Genomic DNA, 27,394 nt, shown 5'->3' with positions numbered 1-27,394 from the left:
ACTTATCAGCGGGGAGAGCTGATGGCGATAGGTCACATAGTACACTTGAGCCCAGTGCTTTTTTGGAAATGGGTAATTTCTGTTTGGAAACTTTTTTCTTGTGCTTTATCGGAGGGTCCGGGTCTGGTGAACTAACAAGAATAATCGAAGTAGGTTTGGAATCAGGCACTTCTGTCATACTGCAGGTAGGATGGGTCAAGTCGAAACCCCTCGTGGTAGCCTTCTTTGTAGTGTCTGTCGGGGTTATTCGGTGAGTATTAACACTGGTATCATCCATTTCTACAGTGTTAGCCCTACATGAAATGGTCAAAGGTGAATGAGGGATAGCAAGGCCTTCTGTTGTCATGGAAATACGTCGCTCTGCAAGTTTAATCTCATTGGAGACTAGGTCCACAGGCCTCACCCGAAAACTGTCTAGGGTTGTATGTGGCGGAGGTCTATGACCGACTAAGACGGGCCCAGGTGCACACCCGTGCGCGTCCCGCGCTGGGGGACTTGGTAAGCGCTTTTCAAAGCGTGGTGCCTGCTCTGCTCCCGGACCTGCCTCATAGGAAGTCTGGGGGACATAGTCTCACCCCAGACTGGCAGCATAGAGTCAATGTTGGCGGGCTGGGAATCGCTGAATGAAACAATGCAAAAATCAATTAGATTTCATCCAAGTAGATACCTCAGGAATAGTGGTTACTGCATTAAGAATCAACTTTACAAGGCTTGGTGGGTGTAACTGTTTGGCGGGATCTGTGATGCGTTTCGATACCTGGCTGTGGATGTTAATGTTTGGTGGTGTTTGTGTTGAGCTGGCATACCTGGTAATGAATGTAACCTTTAGTTCTCTGTGTACGGTTTCTATATGAAGTAATGGGATGTAACTGTATAGCTGATTTTGTTAGGTTTGCATGTTAGTCTGATAAGCTTCTGGTTCGATATGTGTGTTTGTATTACTTCTAATCTTTTGATAAACTCACCAAATAAACTCACCAAACTGTTAACGCATCTTATTTATGGTTCTAGGTTAAACGCACTTTATTTATTAATGGAATTTCCAAGTATGCTGTATCAGAGAAAATCAAGAAGCACTTTGAGTGAGTTCCCTTTTCTGCATGCATTTCTGTATATTTATGTGACACATTTGTAGTACCACATACCACTATGGGTTGACTGTTTTACTCCTATGTATGTCCCCTCACACCGCCATTTTCTCTCCTTACACACAGACTTTCTTCCCAGTCTTTTCAAGGTTCTGCGGTCTGATCATATTCTGTCTTCTCTTTCTTTTGCAGGGAGGCGTATGAAAACTGTACCGTTCTAGAGGCCCGGCCATGTTACAATGTTGCAAAGCTTATGTCCCTTGACGCGGAAAGGTAAACAGAGCAGGACTATATTTTACCTGTTGACCTTTCTCTACCAACTGGTGTTCACATACTATGAAGTCGTTTACGTACCGTTCAATATATATGTCTGTGATATTAAATGGTAGGAGGCATCCGAGGTCAGAATTGATGTGCATAAAGTGATTCCTCTGTGTGTAGCAGGGGTTCTGCAGCCTAGGGTTGACGCTTTTGGTGACATTGTTGGTTATGGAATCACAAGTTGAGCTTCTGGTGAGCAAGATGGAAGAACTGTCTAGAGTAAGTCATGGAAAAGCAGGAAACAGTAGAGGTTATGAATGGGGTGCTTTAGTTGATGCCTGTATGTGGCTGTCCAGGTGGTACCTCATGTGAAGGATGAGTATATCAGTTAAAGCGCTGTATGACATCTCGGTACTAGACAAGAAGGGGCGTTGTAGTTCTACATGGACTCACCGGTGAGGGATGACGTGTCACCTGAGCAACTCAGCTCTCTACTGATGTGGTACCACCTGGGCTGAATTTTCAGACTGAAATCAGTAATAATATTATTAAAGAGACCTCTATAACATAGGGGTTTCAAAAGAGATCAAACTTGTAAAATAGGCCTATGGAATTTATCGCATGTTTCATAAAAAGTATATAAGCGTACCAAATGTTTTTGAGGTGATAAAAGGCAATGAATTGAGTATAATTTAGTTTCCAGAAGAAAAAAACGTAGTGATCATGAAAGTCAAAGGACAAATATATTTTACATTTGAAAGGTTTTTTTCACACAAGGTACAATGAAATTTAAATTGTCATTGCACAATATTTTACAGACTGAAGTCAGACTATGCTTCAATTCATTTCAGTGATCCTTGTGGGGGCTTCAACAGGACAATAGTGATATTTAAAAGGGATCAATTTGGCTGTCATAATCCTATAATAACATGCATTAAAACATTTTAATCAAACTATCACAACATTTTCTCTTAGTTTTTAGTAACATAGGATCAAATATTTCACTTAACTCAGAAGAGGGCATGCAGGTCTTCAAGTGATTCACTTTAATTTTGTCTAAAACATTCTTGCCTCGATTTCAGTGAGCAAAGACATTTATGGTAGGCATTTAATCACATTGCATTTTAATAGACAATTATGCAAATAGTCCTAACCAAATTAATTTAGTTTTCACACAGCAGGAATACATTTCTCTTGAACAATGTGACTGCGAGACATTGTAAGAGGTGTGTCTGGGTCTTGGTACCGGACTAGTTGGAGGCACTGCAGGTAGGGTCGGATTAGGCGTGGAGGTCCTTGATGTAAACCAATGTGAGGTACTGTTAATAATGATCGCGCCACTCCGTCAAAGCAACAGACAAATTAGCGATGAGTTCCACAGATGAAGTTTAAGGTGTTCTCATAGAGCAGATGGGATCTCAGTGCAAAGCATTACAAACCCTGCAGGTCTAGAATGAAGATTATTGAAAAAGCTGCTGCAAAAGATGGTCTCAATCTCAGAATAGTAGAAGGTGCCATTGGTGCAGATTGAGGCACATCTCCAGACCGGTGTGGGATTGCTCAGTAGTAGAATGAAAGCGGGATCGTCATTGTAAGGCGGATGAAATTTAGCAGATATGTGAATCATTGTCAGAGCTAGAAATTTAGCTGCGCGTCAGGATTTGGGTATACCTGCATTGCTGGCTCTCGGTACTTGAATAGGAGAGGGGACTGTTGTTTAGGCATTTTAGTCCGTTTAGGAGTTCTGTTTATTAGCTGAGCTGTACGTGGGTCGCAGTCCCATGGCTAGTCGTGGCTGCTGTGATTTAGAACTGATTTGCAGCATATACTTTTTGTGTGTAACAATTACAAATTACAAATCAATTGATCATGAGACCTGTTTATCCACTACTGTCTGTCTGCTGTCAATCTCCTGTCCTTTCTCATCTTACAAACATTCAATTCTTTCGGCTGTATTTTATTTGATTGTTTCTAATCATTTACTCATTTGTTCATCGGTCTGCTCTCCTGTTCGTTTCTCCCACTTTTTTCTATTATTTTTCTTCCTGTCTCCCCATTTCATTCTTCAACTCGCTACTGTTTGTCCCACTCTTATTCTCCTCTTTTACGCTCTCCATTCCCCTTCACTTTCTCTTATTCCTAATCGCTCTCTTGTCCCCGCATCCCTCCTCCTCCTCCCCTACCCTTTTCTTCAAAGGAAAAAAGCAGAACGTGGGAAGATCTTCTTCAAGAACCTTCAGGAGAAGGATCACATCACCTCCATGATCAACCCGCGGCTCTGCGGGCACATGTGCTGCTGCACTATCAAAGGCTGCGAGATGGTGCGTATAACCATTAGCTGGGACTCCGAAGTGACTACTTAATGCAGTGATGCTCTCACACTGTATATATGGTCACAAACTGATATATCTGATACAATGCAGATTTGTTTGTGGCTTTACTCCCACTGTGTCCCAGGAATTGAATAGTTGGTCGATGTATGGCTCTTTGTTGGGTCCCATAACTTTAACTTTTCTTAATTGAATTTAACAGCTGAGAACTTTTGAGACTTGCGTCATAGTGCGACACAGGCAGCAGTGAGTGCACCTTGTCCGTAAGAAGGGAAGCAGGGTCTTGCCAGGTTAGAACAGAGAGCTCCTTGTCAATGTAATCTTCACACTGTGTGTTTGAGTTGAGCCTGCAAAATATATTTATTAAAAAGCGTTGATCGCAAAAATGAGTCAAAGGGCCACCAGGCAAAAGGAGAGGAAATCTCTGGCTTGAGGCAGCACACACATATATTGCAACATTTAGAATTTTCTAGATTAGGGTCACATGACCAAATGTTTTGATTCTTCAAGACCATGTGTGATGTGATATGACATGCAGAAATTCAGAGTGTGTCCTTCAGCTGTATCTAAATATGAGTAAACCATCTATACACAGCAGTTTTTTTTTATTCACACCTCAAGTGCCATGATACAAACCTCGGCTAGCTGTGAAGTGAGAGTGTTTGGTTAATGGCCTAATAAACATGACTATGACCGGTTACACGTTCAATGTTCGCATAACTATATGGTCGAGGCATGTGTGCTGTAGATACACATCGATTTTATCCACACTAAGTGTGGGAGGGTATACTCCGACGTGAGTCCCTAGCTCATTGCACCATCAGGATTCAAGCAAGCCGGGCCGACGACGGCTGAAATGCCAGAAACCGGTCCCCGGAAGCTTGTCTCCTTCCCAGTATAAGAATTGGCTTGGTAGCTTGGTTTGCCCTGTTCCCATCATGCACTGGGACAGGAACAGACTAATTTGCATGTAGCCAAGTTCTGAGCTGGGATGGTGCAGTGAGCTAAAAAACGGTGATGGATCAAGCCCTAATCTCTTGACTGGGTAGGAGTATTCTGCATCATTCAGAAACTCTGTCCATCACCTTTTCTAAAATCGATACACATGATTTGCACACTCCCGCCATCTAGGGTTGGGTCCGGATGTTTGCAAGTTGTTTTTCTTCGAAGAAGTCTTTCCCAGCCACAAGGTAAGGTGACTCCTCCCTTTGGGGATAGTGCGCATTGTTAGATTGTTTTCTTTCCGACATCAGGTTCGGACCTGTATTGCTGCGCTCCGGTTCAAAACCATTCTTCGTGTTCCCCTCGTTGCGCAATCTACTGTACCCTCAACGGTATTGTTATCGTACGCGTTTCGCTATTCTCTGCGTATCGATACGATTAGGAAACTCCATCTTCGGGAGAAAACATAATGGGCGGCTGTCGGGCCTAACTGCATCAGTCCAGCCTTCTGCCGATGGAACGGACTCTGTTTTAATTTAGTCCTCTGTGCCTCTCCAAGTACCCTTGCACCGACCTAATTAAAGTCTGCAACTTGTGCCTCTCACCGGAGCACAGGAACAAGATTTTGAGGCTTGTCGGTCATGCCGATCGGAAAATACTCTTTGGGATTGTCAGGCTCGACAATGAGAAATGCAACGCCAAAGCATCCAACATACTCCAGATATCTTCGGAGAAGAATCCAAACAGGAAATAGCAACAGGGGCGGAAGAAGAGGGGTCCCAGAATCGTATTCTGAGCTGGAAATTGAACCGGAGTCTGAAAATTCCAGCGTGACTGGGTGTCGTGAGTACTAAAGCCCCTTTACCCCATAAACTCTCTTCCACCAAACATAAGGCTTCGGCACGACCTCTGCCTTCGGGCCTCAGTCGGCACCAATGTTTCTGACGCCCCGCCCTCAGGCCTGGCAATGAAACAAACGGTCAAGCCTTCTGGCTCAGGATCGAGTCGAATCAGATAGTCTTTGGATCTGAAAACGTCTGCTCTGAAAGACAATTCCGGTTCGGAACCGAAACCTTACGCTTTCGAAACACAAGTCCGGTTTGGCTTCGAAGCCTTCCGTTCGAAGGACAAATCCGGTTCGACACCGAAAGCTTCAGCGCCAAAATTAAAAGAAGATCTTCTAAAGCCCCTGGATCCTATGAAAAAAAATTAGACCCTAAACAGGAAAAGCTTTATTTTAATCCTGATACTGGACACATTTCAGCTAAAACATCTTCCACTCTGTCCACATCTGTCCATCTTCTTCGAGTAGATAGACCTAAACAAAGAGGGGGAGGGATAGCCCTTATTCACAAGTCTGAGATAGAATGCACCTTAGAGAAAGCCACTCTACCTCATAGTGAAAGTGGCCTGTTCACCATTAAATTAGGACCGAGAAATGTTATTAATGGTCTGTTGGTATACCGCCCGCCTGGAGCAGCGGGACAATTTGATAGTCAGCTTTTTGACTTTATCACGCAGCCAGCCCTCCAATACAAAAAGTTCATAATTTTAGGTGATTTAAACCTTCATTTTGACGACAGGGAATGTAAGGAGGCACAGGAAGTGGTGACAGCTCTGGCATCATTGGGGCTGAATCTTCAATCCGATGCCCCTTCACACCAACATGGCCATCTCTTAGATCCCATCTTTGCCAATTGGGTGGGTATTACAACCTTTCCTCCAGTTAGAATAATTTGCTCGGATCACTTCGTCATCCCGTTCCTGGTTGAAAATACACTTACAGAAAACAGATTTTTTTCAAACCCCCCTCTGTGAAACGTAGAAACTGGAAAAAGTTCAACCAAGAAGCCTTCAGACTTGCTCTTCAAAAAAATCCCCCTCCGCATAGCAACTCCCTTCAGGAGGCTTGGACTAATTATGAAAAATGGTTGTCCACTGCTCTGGATGAGATAGCTCCTTGGACATCCAAGCCCCCAGTTAGGCATTCCAAATCCGCTCCTTGGTTTTCGGAAAAATTAAAACTTGCCAGAGTTAGATGCAAAACTTTAGAGCGCAGCTGGCGAAAACATTACAATCCTGAGAATGAATTAATATATAAGAGTGAACTAAACAAATACCATAAACTAGTGAGATCTGAAAAAAGTCGCCATCTTAAAAGCAGGATTGACTTAGCGGACAACCCCACTAAAGAACTCTTTTCTATCTATAAAGAACTCACGATCCCAACTAGATTGGAAGCTCAAGATACTTACTCGAAAGAACTGTGTGACTCCATTGCTGATTTTTTCGTAAGCAAGATCGACAAAATTCATGCCACCTTCACAAAGGATGAGGCCAGTTCGAGTAAACTTGTAACAGCCAATAACAACAACACGGGGACTCCTGGTCTCACCTGTTTTATCACTCCTGAGAAACAAGAGCTACTTAGCATTGTAAACAGTATACAATCTGGCTCTCCGAGCGATGTGTGTCCGCCGACTCGCTGCAAGGGAGTCATGGAGACCACAATAATTGACTATATCAGTCTTATTGTGTCGCTCTCCTTCCAAGAATGCCAGGTATAGGATGCTTGGAAAACCGCTCAAGTAATCCCCCTTAAAAAGAAGGCCAACATCCACATCTCCCAATTTCAAAACCTTCGCCCCATCTCCCTCCTCCCTTTTTGTGCAAAGGTTGTGGAAAAAGTAGTGAATAGGCAGCTCATGAGCTATCTGAAAGAACATTCTCTCCTGCACCCCACACAATCAGGTTTCAGAGCTGGATACTCAACTGAGTCTGCCCTACTTTTTTCCACCGAGAGCCTCAGGCGCATAGTGGACGAGGGAGAGACAGCAGCGTTGGTACTATTAGACCTAAGTGCAGCCTTTGACACCGTGCTGCACTCAACGCTGCTGTCTCGGCTATCTGATATGGGAGTTAAGGGACATGCCCTTGCGTGGATGGAATCCTTCTTAGTTAACAGGAACTTTCAGATGCACTGCCCCCCCTTTAAATCATCTCTCAGGAAGGCGAGCCATGGGTTCCTCAGGGCTCGAGCTTGAGCCCTTCTTTGTTTAATATCTATAAGGAACCCCTGGCTCGCATAGTTGAGACTTATGGGGTGGGCATTGACACCCAATTGATGTTCAAGCTTACGCCCGACCACAGAGAGGATGCCACCAATTTCTCCAACTGTCTTTCTTCCGTAGCAGCTTGGATGAACAACAACTGTCTTCACCTTAACGACGACAAAACCGAGCTGCTGCTGGTGGTGGGAAAATCATCTTCCGCATGGTCTCACATGTGTGGCCTGCGGAATTAGGCACTTTGCCCTCTCCTGTGGTTTCAGTGCGTAACCTGGGCATAATACTTGACTCTGGTCTCTCATACATGTCTCATGTCCGCAAAGTCACAGCTAGGTGCTTCAGCCTACTGAAGGTTCTTCGGAAGGTATTAGATCTCCTTCCCATGGATTCCAGGAAGACCATTGTCCATGCCCTAGTAACCCCCCATCTGGACTATGGGAATGCCCTGCTACTAGGTTTGAGCAAAAAAGGACTTTGTCAACTCCAGTGTGCTCAGAATGCCGCTGCGCGCCTTGTGCTCAAACTTCCTTGCAGAGCTTCAGGGAAATCCGCCTTGTCCAAACTTCACTGGCTCCCCATCAAGGAACGAATCAAATTTAAGTCCTTATGCTTTGTTCACCGCATCGCCCATGGCACTGGGCCAGGATATCTACAAAGTCTTCTTACAATACATCGCCCCACCAGGAATCTGAGATCCTCTGGAAAGATGTTATTCAAAATCCCTAAAATTACCAGAGCCAGGACGGGCGGCTGTTCGTTCAGGTACCTGGCTGCCAAGTGTTGGAACGAGCTCCCACTTGAGCTCCGCATGGAACCCTCTGAAATCAGGTTTCGGGGAAAACTTAAAACTTTTCTTTTCCCACGCACATAATTCCCTACTTCCTTGCCCTTGTTTGGCCTACCCGTGTTCCTTCTTCTGAGCTTCTTTGCAGTATTCAGCGCAGGGACACTCTGTTTTTTGAGTAGCCAGGCGCTTTATTATAAAATGGTTTATTATTATTATTATTATTAAGTCAGTTCCGAGGACACTGGGTATAAGATTCCTCTCAAAAAGAAGGACATGGCTACAAGTCTTATTCACCCTACTTTGCCATCCCCTTCTCCTCCAACATCTTCACCATTACCACAACTGCCAAACTCAGATCCACTACACATAACACCTCAGGAGTCTCCTCATACTCAGCCTGATTTACGGGATGATGATGATGATGACGACAATGGTAGTTTACCAGCAGATCCATGGGAGGACTATAATATTGATCCACCCATGGATATGACCCAGATTTATACCCTGCAAAGCCATCACCTCCAGATGATAATGTAGCTTATCAAGAGCTAATTTCCAGAGCAGCAGCTTATCTTGGAGTTACATTGCCTAAAGAGTCTTTGGATGAAGGCTTTTTATTTGAGACACTGGTGTCTTCACATAGGACTAGTCAGAGGCTACCCATATTAAAAGGAATGATGAGACATGCAGATGAGATATTTAAAGACCTGGTTTGTGCACGCATTTTAACACCTAGGGTTGACAAAAAATACAAACCCCCCACCATCTGATCCTGTTTTTTATTAAAGGACAGCTACCCTTAGATGTACTAGTAGTCTCTAATGCTAGTAAGAGAGCAAACTCACAAATCTCTGCAGATGCACCGTCCTCAGACAAAGAGTCTAAATTGATCGACACATCTGGTAAAAGGGTGGCGGCTCAACCCGTTAACCTCTGGTGCATTGCTAACAAGAAGGGCTTACTAGCTAGGTATGACCGGGCACACTGGGATGAGATGGAAGGCCTACTTCAACATCTCCCAGAAGAGCACAGACCGAAAGCACAAGAGTTGCTTTAGGAAGGCAAACTCGTATCTAAATCCAACATTAGATGTGTTTTAGGTGCTGCTGTCCCTGCAGCGAGGGGAGTTACCACCATCATTCTCCTACGTCGAAATGCTTGGTTTATAATTTCATGTTTTAAACCTGAGGTCCAGCGATCTGTTTTAAATACCCCTTTTGACAAATAAAATCTTTTCGGACCTCAAATAGATGAGGCCTTAGAAAAGATGAAGAAAGACACAGATGTGGCGAAATCCATGGGGGCGCTTCTAACCCCATCAAACAGAGGGGACTTTCTCCACTCATTTTATAGGGTAGGGTCCAAAAGTACATCCTCAGACCAAACGCTTCCTCATATAAGTCAAACACACAACCGTCTTCCTCTAGAGGCTTCGGTAGAGGAGGGTACAGAGGGAACGACTTCAAAGGTCGGGGTAAGAGCACGCCAACGCGTAACCCCTCTTCCCCCAATAAACAGCGACTTGCCTACACTTCCCCCGATCATTTAACACCTTTTGGGGGAAGATTTCATCTACAGCTCTACATAGCAAGAACAGATGCTTACAGGGTAAGTAACAGAATCCATTTTTATCATGTGCTGCTGTAAATCATATGCTCTGCATACTCCGGCCAACTAGTATTGGGCACAGATGTTTGAACGTTTATTTTCTTCAAGGAGGTCTGTCTTCAGGTGTGAGATGTCTCATGACTCATCTCAGGCCACAATGCACCAGGACCTCTTTCGGTGCTGACCCATTTCCTTTAGTCAGAGTTATTATGTTCATGGTAGCTTATTTTGTGTAGACATTCTAGCCCTGAGAAAGTTTGGGCAACAATGCCAGACAAAACACGTCTTGGCTAGATATCCAGAAAAAAAGAAGGATATACAAGACACTGTGCTTGTTCTTTTGTGTGCCTACAAGGACTTAACTAACATTCTTAGTTCTGGATTTTGCTGCTGCAACTGTCAAACCGACCTGCTGCTTACAATGTGCATAAAGTGTTAAGATAACGTCCTCGGGATCGGTTTGTTGAATAGTACGCCCACCTCTAGATTGAGCCAACGCCTGAATTGCCGTGATGGCACAGAGCATTGGGAAGATCAAGCGAGGGGAAAAAAGGAAATGATCAGGGAAGGAAAGGAAGGGGACAGCGGGGAGGGAGATCTGAAAGACATAAACAGAGCACACACATGAAACTACGATTTCTCTAACAGTGCTAACATTTTACATATCAGGCATACATCTATTGATTATTCCTGTAAAGGAAAAATAAACCTCGTAGATGTGCAGAGGTATCTGGTAGCGTTGGGGTTGTTGCGGTGTAACTACAGCAATACAAAAAGGCATGGAATAGTCAAACGATATATGTCAGAACCATCACAGGAGGTCACACTGATCACATGTATCACAGGTATAAGAACCTACCTGGGTAGCTTGTAAGCAATACACCTCCAAGGAACCCCTGTTAATTAGAAGAGGTACAGACAGTAGTTAACACCAATACTCAATATAATGCACGCTGCCACATTAGGAAATAGAAATCCAATCCAACGGAAATAAATGATTGTAGACCCCAGGAACACAAGTACATCCAAATAACCATATAATCTTATATGGGTGGGGGTAGCATCCTCAGTACAGACAAAGCACAACCTCAAGAGTTTAGATTGCACACCAAATAACCAAAGGTCAGTAGCAGTGGAAGTCTCCAGAGAAACTCCAAAACATCCTCTTTTTCCCTCCGTCGGCCGAAAATGCCGACCGAGACAAAATCCAACACAGAAGTAACCGCAATTACTTTGAGCAAAAACACAGTCTTTCTGAATTCAGCGATCCCGCTGAAAAAACACAGTGGTGCAAAGCACCCTTACCGCACCGTCAAAGATCCTGAACAAAAACACGGCAAGACAATACTCTGAAGGAATTCCCGATGCCGGTCCCCTGCCGCCGACTTCCTTATATGTTCTCTCGCGAGATCGCGCTCCGTCGCGGAGGATCATGGGAATAGTAGTTCTGGCCCAGGGTATGCCGGGAACTGTAGTCCCATACTAACACGATCTTGACATAAAGTGGGCTTTGAGTCTACCCTTTTCAACCATTGGCTTTATTCAAGCAGCAACATCCAGCCATTGGCTTGCAATTTTGCAATTCATGTCTTGGCTCAGTGCAGTTTAATTTTAATCTCTCTCTTAATGCTGTTGGCAGTTATGCTGTATCCTACCTCCTCCACTCAAATGCTTGCATTGAACTGCAGAAGGTAATCTTTTACATCTGTTGTCCTTTCTGTTCGCTCCTGCTGGCTCCCTTCAGTGTGTCTTACTATTATGTGCCAGCGCTTGTTTGCACTACATGTCTATAACTGAAACCCTCGCCGGTACCCATTTTTTTCTCCACCCCAAATCACATGACTAGAAATAATTAATAGTTGCAAAAAAATTGCAGCACCTGCTGCTGTAGATTGCATGTTTTGCACACTCCTGCCATCTAGTGTTGGGTACGGACATTGCAAGTTACTCTTCTTCAAAGTAGATTTTTAGGTCTCGGACCGTAGGCTGCGCTTGCGCAGTCTCGCTCCGAGATTTAATGTTTTCTAGAGTGGGGCTTGAACCCGCCCCTCCTCTCCATTGGCTGGCTTCCTAAACGGAGGCCAGCCATTGGAGGAGACTGGTACAAAAGGGGGTGGTGACGTCCATCACCACCCTCTTTTGTACCGCTATTGGAGGAGAGTGGCGTCACTCCGTTCAAGCCCCGTTTTTTTCAGATTCGGGGGCGTCTTTTTTCGCTTCTTTCTTGTTTTCTTTCACTCCTCTAACCATTGGCTGGAATTTTACATTCCATCCAATGGGAAGAGAAGAGAACGAAAACCACGCCCCCAAATCCCAAAATGACAGTGCGTTTCTCCAAGGCATTTCTTCTTGGCCTCTGAGAAAGATGGTTGGTGTTGTGCCGTGGTCCACTTTCCTGCAGGAGCTACCGAGGGTAAGTGCTTTCTTTACGCCTTCTGTCTCTGCCTATGTTCGTGTCTCCGCCCCTGTCTGCCGTTATTTAATGTATTTCCTTCGCTTTTTCCCTTTGTTCCACGTTCTGTCTGTCACAGTGTTCCTGATTTCGCGCGTCTCTGTCCCTATCTGCTTAATGTTATCGGCCTTTCTATGTTTAATACCCCTTCATCTCCGTATCTATTCTCCCTGTGTCTCTTCCTCCTGGTGTGTCTCGTTCTGTTCCTGGGTCTGTGTTTTTCGTAAAAACACAGAAAGACAAGTGCCTTACACGCCTTTAAAACTGTAAGCAGACACTCGTTGTGTGATGTATATTCAGCGCGGCTGCTGCTTGACATCGGGTGTCACCCTTTAAAATTGAAGGCGCATCCAAAGCTACGCGCAAACAGATGGACAGGACTGGATTTTGTGTCACTGCCGCCTACTCCCTTCTTATTCAGCCTAAATGCGATTTAAAGCTCAGCAATGACACGAAGGCATGAAAAGTAGCTTGGATAGCATATTTCTTTGGGCACAAACTGGAATTATGTTTAAAAATTAGGCAGCGCTATACATTTATGTGTAAGGTAAACGGGTATGGCATATACAGAGCTAACTAACAAACAACGCCCACTTATCAAAATGCTAGCCATGGTTTATTATAGTTCCGCACTGTAATATGCTAGGTTTTCACCCGTGTAAGTGTGTGTGTGTGTGTTTTTGCACTTTCTCTTAATTGAATTAGATCCTCAGGCATAAGCTCGCTTTTTGTGAGCACTAGTTATATTCTACAAGAACATATTTGTTTTAGTAAGCATGGGGAGTTTGCTTTTGTTTAGTATGTGTGATTTTAATGAATATGGCCATAACATATATAGGTGTATTTTTGTTCGAGATTAACCCTAGTATAACTTCCGCTAACTCCCTTATCACTTAGTATAAATGTGATTCAGACCTCAGCAATGCAACTATGGAACCGGTTCTGCTGTTTGTAAAACGCGAGCTTCACAGGTGTTCTTAAAGTCGTGTGCTTCATATGTACCAAAAAGCAAATAACTTCAAAGTAGATCCGTGGCTTTGTGTCCGTGTTCCTAGAGCCGCAGCTACTTACTTCACACGGAGCCCGAGACAGTTGTCAGTCTTATGTCCCTGAGCAATCTTAAGAAACGCTCAAATGTATTTGAGTAAGTGGAAAACTGGGGTCATCACAATGCGCAGATTAAACTCAGTAGAGTAAAAATTTAAGTAAGCGGACTCCATATATTTACAACTGGAATCCGCAGTTAAAGGGTTAAGCAGCGCCAAATTTTTTACCGCCGTGACAAAATGTGTTTCCCCTTCCCAACACGGAACTCTAAAAAATCCTTCATTTTTTCCTTTTGTAACCCTTCCCAGGCTGCTCTCTTCCTCTGATACCTTGCAGAGCCAGTATTGTTTATTTTTAAGTAAGGCCAATACGAGCGCTAAACTTAGCAACTGGACTGCCCTTTAAATATTAGGCTTAAAGCAATTCAGTGTATTTTGGCCCAATGTTAATATTAGTATACAGAAGCCTTGTTAGAACAACAGCAGAGAACGCTATCCTCAGTGTAGGACCCTTCACTGCTGCACCTAGTATTCTAGCGCACACTATATGCACATAGTCTATATTTACTCATTATGTTTATGAGCCTGCCCCTGTTTTTTTTCTCCATATTTTGCCTATATAGCTCTCACTCGCAGCTGCTTTGGGACATAAATGCAATTGAAGGCTTTATCTTCCGACATGCTGTGTGATTGTTCTAGGAAAGCTGTGGCAGAATAGCTTGGTGTTAAAGCCGCACCCGCACTACTTCACAGCTTCAAAGTAGCTGCATGGCTTGACGTCCGTCTTGTTGGAGCCACAAGTAACTACTCAACAAGTGTTTGCAAATAGCATGCATATGTGTAAAAAACGGTTTTGTTACTGTTAATTAGAAGGCTTCCATTTCGAATGTTTTAAGTCACAAAACTCTTGCACCAATGGCATTTCGAAAGATACAAATACCTTAAAATAAAGCCAATGAAAACGTTATCTAAACTAAAAGCTTTTGTTTCATTGGTTGCAAACTTTTTGGCATGGGTGTTTTTTTATTTCTTTGGGTGATATTTAAACTGAAATCAAACATACAACAGATACTGTTTTGATGCTTTCAAATGTTTGCCGTGAGAATAAATAAATATAAAAAAGTAATCAAATAGCTTTTATTACACACAATTTTATCATATAGAAATAGTACTAATATAATTATTTACGGGGAAAAAACGCAAACCTCATCCAGATGGCGATACCAATTGGCATTGAGGAATAGAAGAGGAAATCGTATTTTCCGTAAACCTTTATGTACATGCATGACTTTGTGTGTGTGTGTCTCTGTGTGTGTGTGTGTGTGTGTGGCTCTGTGTATGTGTGGGTGGCTCTATGTGAATGACTCTGTGTGGGTGGCTCTGTGTGGGTGGTTCTAAATGTGTGTTTTGGTGGCTTTAGGTGTTTCTCTGTGTGTGGGTGCAAATGCAATAGGTCTGTCATTTGCGAGAGTAAGCTATTGGTATTGTAAATGACAATGCCATTTATTTATATGTTTTAAAAACAAAAACATAAATAAAAATAATGTCATGAGCAATGCCAATAGCTCTAACTTTAACAATGCTGAGACCATTGCATTGTAAATGCTTGAAGATGACTTGTGATGCCTCTTTGAAATCCAAAATGCTCCAGGAGAAAGACTCTACCTCAGAGGTTAGTTTGTAATAAAAAAAAAAAAATAATATGCCGGGGCTCTTGTCAGGAGGCAGCTTGCACCAGCCCATTTTTCTTGTTAGCACCGCTTAAAACAGAACCAACTACTAACCATAAAAGTGGGAGGCGATGTGGCGTAATGGGCAGAGCTGCCGACTTCAGAGCTGGGGATCCAGGTTCGAGTCTCGGGGTCGGTTCAACATGCTGTGATTCTGGGCAAATCACGTAATCTCCCCATAAATGAATGTGTCCTTAACTTGCGCTCATGAAAAGTGCCGATGTTGATGATTAAGTGCTGCTGCTGAGCACCGGAAACCACTGGCTCAAATGAAGCACTTCTCCACCATAGATTGTTTTTTCCACCTTAACAGTTGCTCTCAGTATTCTTAATAAAAGTCTTATTTCTTCACAAAAATACCCCCACTTCTCACCACAAAAGGTAGTATTGAATTATCTTAAATATTAAAGAAACTCTCTCCAGTTGGCATATCCTAGGAGTGACAGGGAAGGTAGTTTGGTCCAAATGGCTACAACCTGGCTTGCGCTAGCGGGCATAGTGGCGAAACAAAATATAGCCAGACTTTGGGGTGCTAGTGATGTTCCATCGATAGAGGGCTGGAAAAAGGATCTCGACTGGTGTCAAAGGGCAGAACTCACTGTGTACCAGTGTAGAGGCTTCCCACTTCCCACTGGGAGGCCTGGATGACATACCAGGGGTATTTACTGACTGACTGAGGGGTATCTCCAACCAAAGTGTGGGGGGGCTCTGGGGTAATCCGGTATCGCCACAGGTTATTAAAGAACTATGGGAACTGTACAGTGTGAATAATTCTATATAACTGTATTGGCTCACCCACTGCTGAGTATATTGTCTCATTAAATGTAAAGCATTTGTTCTTTTTGTTAATAAAAAGATGTTAAAAAAAGAAGTAAATAAACTCCATTAAAGTGATTTGATATCATTAAGCAAAAGAACATGTGTAGCATCAGCTTTCTATGACCTCATCAGACTGGGGGGCTGAACACCGGGTGTCGTAATGCACTCTTGTTTGTAGTAGATTAGACCCTGTAGAGGTTTCTATGCTCTCTTGATTGCGCGTGTAGTAATTACTGTTTTATTCTGGTCCAGGTGGAGGCCATCCAGTACTACTCAGATCTGGAGGAGCGGCTGAAAGAAGAGTACAAGAAAGAGAAGGAGAAAGTGAACGAGAAGCCTCTGGGGATGGCCTTTGTCACCTTCCACAATGAGACAATCACAGCCATGTGAGTTTGGGAGAGGACAACTCCTGTGCGTGCATCACCCATAGGCTTTAGTGAAGAGGCAAGAATAATGCTGGAGAGGAGAGTACTGTGAGTCCAAGTGACACTGCTGAGACCCATGTGCCATGGAGCTTACTGTGATGTAGTTGAAGGGATGAACAGGAAGTAAAGGCTAAGCTGCCTCAGATAGAAGAAACCTCCTTTGGTGATTGTGCTTTCTTGGGAATTACTACTCCAGCCAGAACAGCAAATCTCCCAGATTTCTGACAGACATCAGCTGTGATGGAATAATCATAAAATATCTGTGGTGAGCAGGTGGATGCTGGGGTTTCAACAGATGTTTGTTTCGGGAGCAGAACTTTGCTTTATAGTCTCTAAGCTTCAAGCTGTTATTTCCCATCTAGTCATTCTAAAGAACACTTACGGTTACCTACCACAAAAGTGTCTTTATGGAGCCTTGAGGCAACTGAAGTATTCAGGGTAGAAGGTAAGCGGACAAAGCTCTTAGATGAGGATTGGATGGAGATGCTAAGAAACCACGAGTGGTGAATGTTGACGAGGAGTTGCGCTTCTTCAAGGGTCTGTTCAGTTGGTTAGAAGTCACACAGAATGGAGAGTTCAGTTTGAGGGGCAGCTAACATGAAGTTATGACTGCACCCTTTATTTCAAGAGAAAGAGACGTAGTGCTGTGGGCCGTTAAGTATTTGGTGTAATTCTTGCACCAGTCTCGGGTCGGAAAGTATCTCAAGCTGAGCAAATGTTAGTGAAGTCATAAATATATTTCCGTGATGGGCTAGAGGTGTCACAGGAGAAATTTCATGATGCTCTGGCCCTCTTTGCAAACGTTGGTGGAGGAGAAGTGATGCACAAAAGAAAGGAAGTTATCCACAAAAGCTATTCAAGTAAGCTTGTTTATACCCACACCCTGGGGACTGTCAGTGACACAGTGGTTTCTACTTTGTTTGGCCAAGAGCATCCTCACATGGAGGATTCTACTGTGCAGTACCTGTTTTCAAAGTATAAATGAAGAATGCGGGTTGGTGTGTATATGCTTGAATATGATGCCATTGTTACAAGTGTAGGGTCATCACATGTTTAGACCTTTAAGTGAACAAGATGTATTAACGCGAGAAACTATGTTTTAAAAATGTTTTCTGGAGCGCAACAAAACCAAAAAGGGGTGGTGAGCTCTTTACATGAGCCATTGTTAAATTCTGCAGTATTGAAGTGTAAACAACTTTACAATAAGTGAGTGATCAAGGTTGGACACAAAAGACAATGGGCAGATCTTGAATAGCATAGTAGGTCTTTCAAATAAAGGGTTCAGGAGGGTATATTCCTGTAAATCAAGATGTTTGTGACATTTCAGATGGACCTGCCCAGGTAGATCAGGGATGCTCCCAGGCAAATAAAGTCTACCCTCTCCTGGAGGTCGGATGTCACAGAGATGAGATCTGCGGTTTTTATTTGTTGGCACCTCTTCTCTTAATAATTTTGAAACCAGGAAAGAACTCCTCTTTAATACCCATTTTTGTTTCAAGTGTTTTAAGGAAGTACCAGAAGACAGGTGTTCCCTCCATCCAAGTTGCAGTTTTGCCATTTCTGTACAGCAGCCCCTGATGAAGCCTTATTTGAGGTCATCAAAGATGCTGGTATTCTCGTTGAAATCTGTAATTTGAGTAGCGGCTCTGACTTTCAGAACTTTAGCAGGGAAGTATATTTAGACACATTGTAAAGAATTATTTGGGTCTCCGCTTTTTTTTTTTTTTTTTAGTAAGCTTATGATCTGGCAAATTTTGAGATCATCAAGGATTACACCTTGGGTCAGGTTTTATTAAGTTGATCCAAAAGAGCATTTTCGAGGAGTAATGTTTTTAAGTAGAGCGGCTGGGATGGGATCTTTGAAGTACAAAGAAGTTTCTAGCGGTGATGTTCGAGAATTTGGATTGTGTCATCGCCCTGAAATTAGGCTTGTTCAATTTTGGAGCTCTTGTGAAGCGAGTTTGCTCTTCCATTGTAGGATTTTGTGAAAATGTTATGTTTTTTCTTTGCCCTAAAAAAATGTAAAGTATTTATCACAGGTTTCTGTGGGGTTGGTAAATTGGCGATTTTCTTCACCATTTTTCATCGTATTTTGTGTTGGTTTTCGTTCGGATGGTCGCTGATCTGACAAATGCAACTTTCGCTTCAAAGATTTGTTGTTTGCTCCAGTGGAAATGAGGGTCCTTGGAGATGCTGCAGGAGTCATAGTCACTCACTTTCCTGAACACTGTTTACTGGGTCTACACACAGGGAAAAAACAGTAATATATGTTTTAGATCTGTGGCCTTATCCCTACTGCTCACTAAGATGCTCATAATGATATATGTCAGTGGTTCACAAAAGAAAGACGCAAGTGCATAGATGATCACGGAGGAGCTCCTCATGTCCAGAAGGATAAACTAACATATGATCTCCTACAACAGCAGAATCAGACGGTCTTGGAGACACTGGCCTCTGGAGTGCACTGGCAGCTGAGGGTGGTGAAGAAGCTGGTGTCGCTGCAATTTAACAAGCATCGCAACCTACCCACAGAGACAGTGGATGTTTGGGGTGTGAAAGAGTATGTCCGAGTGACGCAAGTGGTCCTGCAAGTGATGGGGCCGTGATCCCTACCATTGCTGTGCCATGGTGATGGTGGGGTATGACCAGCTTGCGGAGGGCGCGAAGCTGCCCTGCGGACTGGAGCCACTGCCAAATGAGAGTTGCGGCTCTGAGGGCTGCTCTGTGAGGAGTGGCGCTTACCTGCTACCAATGGGAAAAGAACGGAGTGGATAACTTCTTCTCCTTGTAGAACCCCGTATCAGATCCACAAGAGGAAGCTGCGATGTCGTTAGGGGTGAAGACCTTCCTCTAGTCAGTGGTTCTCAACTTGGGGTTCATGATGCCTATTCAAGGGGGTCCACAACGGTTTAGAATACAAAATATTAGCAGATTAATAAAGTATATATACATAAACAATACACAATTGAAAATTTTAAAACACTCTCTAATATGTCAAGGAATTTGAAATCCGGGACTGAAAATTAAATTGGTCTTCTTATCTTGATTTTTGGGAGGGAGTGCAAGTACAGCAAATGGAATGTAGCATAGACAGTTGAGAACATAAATTAAAATCCATGCACCAACAAAAGAGAGCATGTCCTGGAAGCAAAAAAGGCAAAATTATGTGCTAGTTTATACAAATTGCTTAATCTTCTAGAAATTAAATTTAAAAGTTGAAAAGTTCCAAACTTTGCATTCAAATTTCAATTTTTGCGTATGTGTGGTTTACGAATTAACTAAAATATTTCATAATTTGTTTGATGTATACTTGTTTCTGCATTTTTGTAGAAATTGCTTAGACTGTGGCCCCCGCTTTTTTGTCGTGATTTTGTGGGGGGTCTACAGAAGTCAAAAGGTTAAAAACCATTTGTTGAACACTGACCTGTATGAGAGATCTTCAATGATTGAAAAGGCAGTTGCTAAAACAGAACATACTTTAAAGGCCTAACCAGTAGGGTGTTGAAAGAGATGGTGCTGGAGGATCTGGGCTCATCTGCTCATGCCCTAGAGGGTTGTTTGACTGAAACTGCCAATAGCATGCAAGGGCTCTGATCTATTTGATGAGCTGCAGTTTATTCTCTGGGAAATTTACAAAGGATTACACACCTCAAACTCCTGGTAGTTCCTGTGATATCTTCCAAACGGACGACACTTACCTAATCTGATCTTTTGAACTCGCACAGGGAGGAAGCGAGGTGATTCTATGCACCTATAGTGTTGCCCATGGTTGGGAAAGCCTGGAATTCTACAAGCAACGAAACAAAAAAGCAATATTAATGGAAGTGTAGGGGCCACTGATGTTTACATATTTGACCCTGCCTCCTAGGCCGGGAAAAGAAGAGTTGTGAAGTATCAAACACGATTTGGTGGCGAAGGCGTATTGTTGGGCTATGATCCGTTTGAAGGTGGACCACGGAGAGAAGGGATTCCTTTTCTCATGCATGGATTTAGAGGAGACCGTTTTGCGGACCCTGGAAGGAGAACCAGGATGACTGGAAATGTGTTTTCCTAGGGATGCCTGCCGGGTACCAGGCCAATACCTGTTCAGCTAATGGTGTTTGCGGCCATGGGCCTGTCTCTCTAGTTGTCTTGTCTCTTGTCCCTTTCTTTCCACTGGTCCTTTTGACCTCAGAGGGCAATTGTACGATTGGTGCATTGGGTATGAGTGTATATTGAATTTATAGCACTTTGATAATTTTTTTGGCTCTGGGTGCCCGCTGCATTTACCTGGCAGGCACCTGTGAGCGGAATTTACTTTCAGCGTTTTATGTGGTTATTCTTCACGGTTTCTGCGATATATTGATTTGTCTAATAAATAAATCGAAGCCATAAAAACTATGTGTAGTAACCTTTGGGTGAACTGTGTAGATTGTGGGTGATTTCCTTGCCTTATTAAGCTTTTTTGGGAGCCAATGTTCCTTGGTGTTCATGTTCCACTGTTTCTGCTTGGGGATACTCTTTCATCTTTGATCACCTTCACGCGCGAAGTGTAATTGGTAGAGATATATTTTTATGACTGATAAAGGTTGTTTATAAACCTTCTTCTCTGGTGGGCTCAGGGTGATGTCTCTGTACTCTTGTACCCATGATTTGGACCCTATGGCTTGACCTTTCACCATGGCTCTGCTGCCTTTTGCTTATGTTGGTGCTATTCAATTACCACATACATACGTAGCAAATGATGGAACGAAAGGTGGTCCCAATTCACTGGGATGGAAGCGGTTGTCATAAGAACTGCCTCTCTTGAGATTACGAGGTTCAGGGTCCAACCTTTCTAGGGAGTGGAACTTAAAATGAAACCATAGATCCTTTTCATTTGTACATATAGACATTTCAACCTGGTAAAGCTTAGAAAAGATGTCTTTTTTTGTTCAGCTCTCTTGATGTTTTAAAAGCACTCCCATGGTGCCTGAGTGTTAGTGGTGCTTAGCATGTAACAGTACGTACTGTGAGGAACACTTGTGACTGCTTCCACCCTCCCTCCACCCACCCAGGCTGGTCCTTTATGGTTCTTAGCTCACGGTGCCATGGTCACACAAAGCTCCAATCCCCTTTTTTCTGTCTCGCATTGTTTAAGGGTCTTTTTTAACTGACGTATGGGTGGTCCAAACAGCGATGGCTGGGTTCTTAGTTCTTCACTTTATTCCTCTTTTAGAATTCTCAAAGACTTCAACGTCTGCAAGTGTCAGGGCTGCACGTGCCGGGGCGAGCCCAAGTCCTCTTCCTGCAGCGAGTGCCTCCACATTTCCAACTGGACTGTGACCTACGCTCCAGATCCACAGAACATCTACTGGTAAGGACTGAGGAGTCTCACCTCGCTCTCCCTGCACTGAATGATAGTAGGGGATACATGGCTGTAGTGCCCTGTGTACCCATGTGTGTGTTGTGGTATTACATGCAAGTGTGACAGAGTCTCTACTGCTTAGTCCTAGAATAGCAACCTTACATATGCCTGCTAATTACTGTTCCTTTTACTAAGTGTTAGAGGGGCAGAGCTAGTTTACGAGACGTTTCAGTGGGCGCCCTGTTAGTACTAGATCAGCATACACACACACACACACGCGTGCACCGAGGAATCCTTCTACTGCAAAGCAGCAAACACTTCCCATCCTTGTCACATACCACAGAGGGTGTCCCATCCTATGAGCCGCCTTGTAGCACCCTCCCCATTGCCCACTACCCTGCTCCCTTCTTCTGCATAAAGAACCCATCAATCTCCTCACCACACACCATTGAACAATTTCTTATGAGCCAGGTGGAATCACAAAACTCTCCCCTCCACCTAGCTTCATGGAGTCCTCCCCCCTCGCCCCCCCATGCAGAGAGTCAAGTCCTCTCCATCATACAGTCCATTACAGCATTTCTTCTTCTCCCAGTATGTACTGGGCAAAGTATCCATAGATGGAAATGTACCAAAATCCTAGGGGTGGCCGGAGTGACATTCTCAACCTTTGACCAAAGACGACATCTTCCACTTCCGATCTCCCTCAAAAATCACTTGCTGCTCAGGTGCTGGAGAAGAGGCAAGGCGTGGAAACTTCAACCGAAAATAGGGCTATTTGAGCCCTGTTAGTTTGATTTTCTGACTCTTAGTTAAGGATCCTCCAGTCAGGGATAACAAAGGCAACTTAAGAGTAACAAAGGGCAAGCCAGTGGTAGCAGCAGCATTCAGTGATGGATTTCAGTAATGTCCATTATTCAGGCTACTGTGGAATCTTCTCACTGCTACTCCAGAAGGGTCTCATCCGTGTGCACAATCTCTCCACTGCCTTCATGGAATCCCTCATCCAAATTCACAACATGAAATCCTCCTCACACCAGCACAGAATATCCTTCTCGCCGCATGCCACTGAGAGGTGTGTCCTTTACTGTGCAATGCCACAGACCTCTCCACTCTGTTCAACACACACTGCCCCGGAATAATGTCCACTCTGCGACTCAACATATAGTGTCTGTTCTGAGATTCACAGATGGCTCGTCCTACGTGTCCTTGTCCAACTAACCCTCTCCCCCTCACTTACCTTAACCTTATCTCCTAACCAAATAATTGTAGGTTCACCACATCACCACTCAGAGCTTGGTGAGTTAACTGCAGTTTAGTCAGGGAAATGTTATCTCAATACAGTTCTGTAGTATCTCTTGCACAGTGCCTACTATGTTAAAAGGTCACTGAGAGCTGCCCTGTTTGAGTCTCCGCACTAGTCGAAGGAGCCATATGGGGATTTTGGCCAGAGCCCAACTGGAGCCGCCCTCTAGGTTGTTTTTTCACATTTACTTCTTCTAACCCACCAGAGGTACTGGAGTTACTTCTTGTACTCTTAAGTCACTAATCTTTCTCTTAAGGTGGCACACATCCACCAGCACCAAGGACACCCATGTGTCAATCATCACATACCGCTTTACCGCTCACCTCTGGTGCATTAACAGTGGGAGGGCCTGCCTGCTGATTGAGCCTTCTCTCTCTTCTGTCTTTTTATCCCAGGGAGCATCTCTCCGTCAAGGGGATCCTATGGTGGATCCGATGCCTGATCATCAATGTCATTCTCTTCCTCCTCCTCTTCTTCCTCACCACCCCAGCAATCATCATCACCACCATGGACAAGTTCAACGTGACCAAGCCTGTCGAGTACCTGAATGTGAGTGTGTGCCACCAGAAGTGGGAAGGTGAAGGCACAGACATGAAGTCTTTGCAAGGTCTTGAGGATCAGCGCGGTTTCCTTTGTACATGCATGGCACCGCGACCCATCAGCCTGCCATGTTCATTTGAACAGCCATGTCATTGCTGCTTCAAAACCTTTGTGCCCCCAATAAGAGTGCTGTGGTCTGATTGTAGGATGTGTTAGAGAACCTTTGCTTTTTATCTCGTTTACTGTTTCCTTCTTAGTGGAATGTTTTGCAGTGCTTGCTTCTTTTGTCAATAAGTGTAAATGTTTCTCCCAGGGTCAGCTATTCAGTTCTTCGTTTCTTTGGCCTGGAGGGTGTTGGAGTGTGTGCGTCTGTTTCAGTTGGATAGAGTGAGTGTTAATCCATTCTAGGGGTGTGAGTGTTGCTCAGTTCTTAGTTTCTTTGGCCTGGATCGTGTTGGAGAATGTATCTCTTGCTGCAGTATGTGCTGAGTGCCAGTTTCTTTTGTATGGTAGTTGTGCATTTCTCAGTTTCTTTTCATGTCAGTTGATTCTTTTGGAGAGTCTGTCTCTCTTGCGTGTTGTTCAGTTCTCTCGTTCGAGTGGAGTGGAGTGGAGTGGAGTGGAGTGGAGTGGAGTGGAGTGGAGTGGAGTGGAGTGGAGTGGAGTGGAGTGTCCAAATAAATGTCTATTCCAACACTCAGCCTTGCAGGCCTCTAAGCTCTAATGTCCATACGGTTAAAAAAGGGCTTCTTTTTCTTTTCCTAACAGAATCCAATCGTCACCCAATTCTTCCCCACATTGCTCCTGTGGGCCTTCTCTGCTCTCCTCCCTACCATTGTGTACTACTCGGCATTCTTCGAAGCGCATTGGACCAGGTAGGGTTTGCACCACGGCAGCTACCATCTTTTTTCCAGTAACAACTACGGGTTGAGCAACAGCAACCAGTCTAGCGGTGTAAGCACTATAGTCTACTGTTTAAAGAGCTGCAAAGGAAGGTGCATGTCGCTACATTAAACTTGAGTGAGCGGGACAGGGTGGGACATGTGTAAGGTAGAGACTGAAACCAGCCCTTCATTGTGAAGTTGAGTGTTTTCTGTCTTTTGTGGAACCGCCTGAGACTTGGCACATCATGCAGTGTGACAGTTCTCTCAAACCTCCTCAAGCAATTCCTCATACAGCTAAGAGATTTTTTAGCCAACCTCTTTGACCGCCATTATCAGCCTTTAAGAATCCAATGCCAGAGATTATGGAAGGTTGATACAGATGGGGCTTCATTAGAGGAGTCCAGATGGCCAATCATGTCTGGCTTCTATGTTTTTTGGAGGTGGTTGCCATTATACTTTAGGAAATCCAGCAAAGCACAGATACAAGAGCACAGATCGTGTATGAATTGATGTATGAGGGTGCAAGTCTCTAGTGTTTAGTGTACAAGTTCCCCAATTGTGCATGAATTTGCTGTTTCTGGTTCTTCAAGGGAGTTTGGTCTATGAGGAGGGAGTTAAATATCGGGGCAGGGCCCTTGGTCTTTTTATGATGGAAGGGATCTTTCAGTGACTTTGCCATGTGGGGATAGGGCCTTGCAGGAAGTTTATGTGAAAGGTCAAAGATCCTATAAGATGTCTTGTTTTGGGATATTGGATGTTGCAAAAGTTTGCTGTCGGGGCACATATCCTGCATGGAGCTTGGTGCCCTTGGTCGTGGATCTCACTGGGACGTTGATGCCATGCTATAATTGGAAGTTTGATGTAGTGTGGTCACATCTCATAAGGAGTACAAAGTATGAGGTCACCGAGCTTCACATAGCTTGCCTGTTGTTTGATGTGCAAGGATGGGCTATTGCTGACATTGTTGTGTATGAAGTCGCGTATTGTGCAGGTAGTTTGATTTATGAGGTCTCTTAGCTCCCAGGGAGTTTGGTGTAGGTGGCATTGGAGCTTGTTTGAAGTTTGTTTCATGCAGTTCCAGATCTCGCCTGGAGCTTGATGTGTACAGGTGGGTTATCATGGGTGATATCATTTTTGAGTCATTGTTTTGTAGGGTGTTTGTTGTATGCAGATTGGGATCTTGTGTCGAGTTTAGTTTGAGGTCACACGTTTTACCTGAAGTTTGGTGTACGAGGATCAACTGTTGCAGGCAGTGTGATGTGTAAGGTCACACAGTGTGTAGGGAGTTTGGTGTAAGAGGTCTTGGATGTTACTTTGGAGTTTAGTGTACGACATCTTGGATCTCAGAGTTTGCTGCAGGAGAATGGCACATTGGAGACAGTTTCATGTAGAAGGTTACTTATTTGGAGGAAGTTTGGTGTATGAGGTCTGGGATGTTGCTTAGAGGTTGGTGTTTGATATTGTGGATCACAGAGGTTTGTGTATGAGGTGAGGATGGGCTGTTGCAGACAGTTTGGTGTATAAGAGGGTCCTGTCTAGTAGGAAGCTTGATGTGTGATTTCACATTTCTTGCAGCGCATTTGGTGTAGGAGGTCTGCGATCTTGTTTACAGTATGGTTCATGAGGCCACAGAGCTAGCTAGCCTGCAGCCTGTTGAATGAGGAAGCCCTATTGCAGTCAGTTTGATGTATGGGGTTACTCATCTTTTAAAGAGTTCCAAGAGACACCAGACACACCACCTGATCGAGAGCGACAGAGAGTAAGTCAGAGCGCACAGTCTGCGGGGTGACGTAGGGGAGCTTAAAGAGGTTACAGATGTGTTTATGGAAGCACGCAGGCATTAGACTGGCAACTGGGTCGTAGGACCAGGGAAGTAGGAATTCACGAACTGCACTTCAAAATGATCATTAGCCATATCAGATAAGGGAATATATCAGTTCATCAATATCTGCTTCATTATGCTTGTTTTTCTCCAAGCCTGTGAGTAATGTACCTGCATATCTAAGCATCATGAATCTATGTGCACTGGTGATAAAATGATAATTAAAGTAAAATAAAACAAATAAAAAAAAGAATTTTGTGTATGATGTCGGGGATCTGCCTTAACCTTTAGATCTTGCAGGGAGTTTGTTGAATGATACCTGGCTCTCTTGCAGACTTTGGGGAATGAGGGCGGGATTCTGTATGTAGTTTGACGGCATTAGGTTTCACTCTGCGCTTTGTCCCAACAGGTCTGGTGAGAACCGAACAACAATGCACAAATGTTACACTTTCCTTATCTTCATGGTGCTCCTGCTGCCGTCCTTGGGTCTGAGTAGGTATGTATAGCATGCTCACGAAATGCGGCCACGTATTAAGCGCCGAGTGAAAATCATGCCACTAAATACAATGTCAGATTTGTGTATTTGGGCACTATAAAAGATGTCTACTGCTTGTTCTAACCAGTAGACATACACAAGCTACTCTGCTAAACCTTATATCAGGTTTTGTTGAGCTTTATGAAAAGTCCATGCATTTGGTGTTTTGTTGATCGCATGATGCGTGCAAGTGCCTCGCATCAGCAGACCCTTGCACAGAATCTCTGCTTACCCAGCTGGCTCCTCGCAAGCCTCTGTACATTTGAAAGCTTCATTAACAGTTGATGTGTAAACACTATGGCGCCGATTCACAGAACTAATCTGAGATAAAATCCTAAACGTACTACTTTTGGTATTCTCAGGAGGCATTTAGTAGTAGTAAATTCCACCCGACGACCCAAGGACTCCAACAGGTGGTTCAACGACCA

At 43.9% G+C, this 27,394-nt stretch overlaps 1 protein-coding gene across 3 annotated transcripts in view; it reads left to right on the top strand.

Moving 5' to 3' along the window:
* Positions 1 to 27,394, top strand: part of TMEM63B (transmembrane protein 63B) — a 383,550-nt gene that overhangs the window by 292,101 nt on the left and 64,055 nt on the right. For all 3 annotated transcript variants that reach the window (XM_086925945.1, XM_086925947.1, XM_086925946.1), the window contains 8 exons: positions 1,012 to 1,082; positions 1,281 to 1,361; positions 3,547 to 3,670; positions 16,384 to 16,517; positions 21,754 to 21,891; positions 23,581 to 23,734; positions 24,494 to 24,600; positions 26,841 to 26,927. In XM_086925945.1, coding sequence (XP_086782071.1) covers positions 1,012 to 1,082; positions 1,281 to 1,361; positions 3,547 to 3,670; positions 16,384 to 16,517; positions 21,754 to 21,891; positions 23,581 to 23,734; positions 24,494 to 24,600; positions 26,841 to 26,927 — 896 coding nt within the window. The remainder of the gene's footprint in view (positions 1 to 1,011; positions 1,083 to 1,280; positions 1,362 to 3,546; positions 3,671 to 16,383; positions 16,518 to 21,753; positions 21,892 to 23,580; positions 23,735 to 24,493; positions 24,601 to 26,840; positions 26,928 to 27,394) is intronic.

Source organism: Lissotriton vulgaris, chromosome 6 (assembly GCF_964263255.1).
Source record: "Lissotriton vulgaris chromosome 6, aLisVul1.2, whole genome shotgun sequence".
In the NCBI taxonomy this organism is placed as follows: domain Eukaryota; kingdom Metazoa; phylum Chordata; class Amphibia; order Caudata; family Salamandridae; genus Lissotriton; species Lissotriton vulgaris.
The sequence above is the reverse complement of the archived record's forward strand: the minus strand, read 5'-3'. Positions and strand labels throughout refer to the sequence as shown.